Consider the following 1,648-nt stretch of genomic DNA (forward strand, 5'->3'; position numbering starts at 1 on the left):
TTTCATGAGGGATTTCCTCAATCCTCAGGAGATTTTAATGGAAGCATTCACATACCATGGTTTATATATATATATATATATATATATATATATATATATATATATATATATATATATATATATACACACATACTGTATATATATATATATATATATATATATATATATATATATATATATATATATATATATATATATATATATATATATATATATTCCTCATGCATTAATTGACTGAAAGAGTTTCAATTTGCCAATGATGTCACGTTATCGATGGGAAAGAACATTTTTAGACAATATGATTTGCCTGAGCGGCTCGAAGACACAGAGAGTAACAAACGGTAGAAAATGGATTAGAAAGGACAGATTTTCTTTAATAATTTAAAAAAAATAAAAAAATATTTTTTAATTTGGGACTTCCTGTGGGCCGGATTATGGACGCTTGCGGGCCGAATCAGGCCCGTGGGCCGTAATTTGGGGACCACTGATATAAAACTCATCTTTAAACAAATTTACAACTTTTTTACATAATGCTTGTGTTTTACTATGTTTAATAAATTATTATGAATTTATTTATTACGTCATTAACCATTTGGCAAGGCAAAAATGTTCAGGTATGACAGCCTTGCATTGACATTAGAGACTAAATGAAAGTAATAGTAAATAGTTATACAGTAATAGTAAATAGTAAAAAGGGAAAATAAATATACTGTCATGACGAAAAAAACCAACAACACATGATTGTGAAGCCAAGCCAAGTAGCAAGCCTGCCTGACCACATCAGACTGTGTGCTATGTTGTCGAACAGGCTGTAGACTGACAACACAAGTTTGATACGTCAACCCAAAACTACACCTTTCTAAACATCACAAAAATAAAGATTTGCTTTAGAGACACAATTAATATACAGTACTTTCAAAGAAGAAGAGCAACCATTTTTAAAGAGCTTGAAAGATATTGGTAGGCGCTCACTTTTTTCCCCCTGTCTTTTGATCTCAACTTACTTTTTGCTGTCTTTTCCTTTCACACTCCGTCTCCACTTGAAAAAACTCATTCCACTGCCGGCAGGGTGGCTTCACAAGGCGGGCATGGACGTCTGCCTGACAGGAGCGATGAAGAGAAGCGGCCGGCAGCGAGAATTGTCTCTGCTTCCTCCTCCTTCCTCGTGACGTAGCAAAGGTGCTTTGATGACCCGCCACATGTCGAGGCGACGAGTGGCTTCCGGGTCCTAAAAGCCCGCCACTACAATGTCTGCTAAATACAATAACGTTGTCAGCGGGCTGTTTTCAGGAGTTTTTGTTGAAATTATCCATAGTAGCAATATTAATAATGTTGCGTTTATTATGCGTAGTGCGCTTTAAATAATTTCGACCATAAATCGTTTCATGTTTTAGTGCAATCTAACAAAACAGGACTTTTTAATTACTTTGCATGGGTCTCAAACTCGTTTGGCATGCCCATATTTGGTGTCCCCTTCCTAATTTTACAGTATAATGTACAAAACCCAAAACCAGTGAAGTTGGCACTTTGTGTAAATCGTAAATAAAAACAGAATACAATGATTTGCAAATCCTTTTCAACTTACAATAAATTGAATACGCTGCAAAGACAAGATATTTAATGTGCGAACTGAGAAACTAATTTCATT

The 1,648-nt window shown here is 34.6% G+C and overlaps 1 protein-coding gene across 1 annotated transcript in view; it reads right to left on the bottom strand.

Moving 5' to 3' along the window:
* The window catches only part of ttc39a (tetratricopeptide repeat domain 39A), a 97,448-nt gene extending 96,238 nt beyond the window's left edge, over positions 1-1,210 (bottom strand). Inside the window, exon 1 of the mRNA XM_062039358.1 lies at positions 1,005-1,210. Coding sequence (XP_061895342.1) covers positions 1,005-1,054 — 50 coding nt within the window. The 5' untranslated portion in view covers positions 1,055-1,210. The remainder of the gene's footprint in view (positions 1-1,004) is intronic.
* Positions 1,211-1,648: the final 438 nt, after the last annotated feature.

Source organism: Entelurus aequoreus, linkage group LG27 (assembly GCF_033978785.1).
Source record: "Entelurus aequoreus isolate RoL-2023_Sb linkage group LG27, RoL_Eaeq_v1.1, whole genome shotgun sequence".
NCBI classification, from domain to species: domain Eukaryota; kingdom Metazoa; phylum Chordata; class Actinopteri; order Syngnathiformes; family Syngnathidae; genus Entelurus; species Entelurus aequoreus.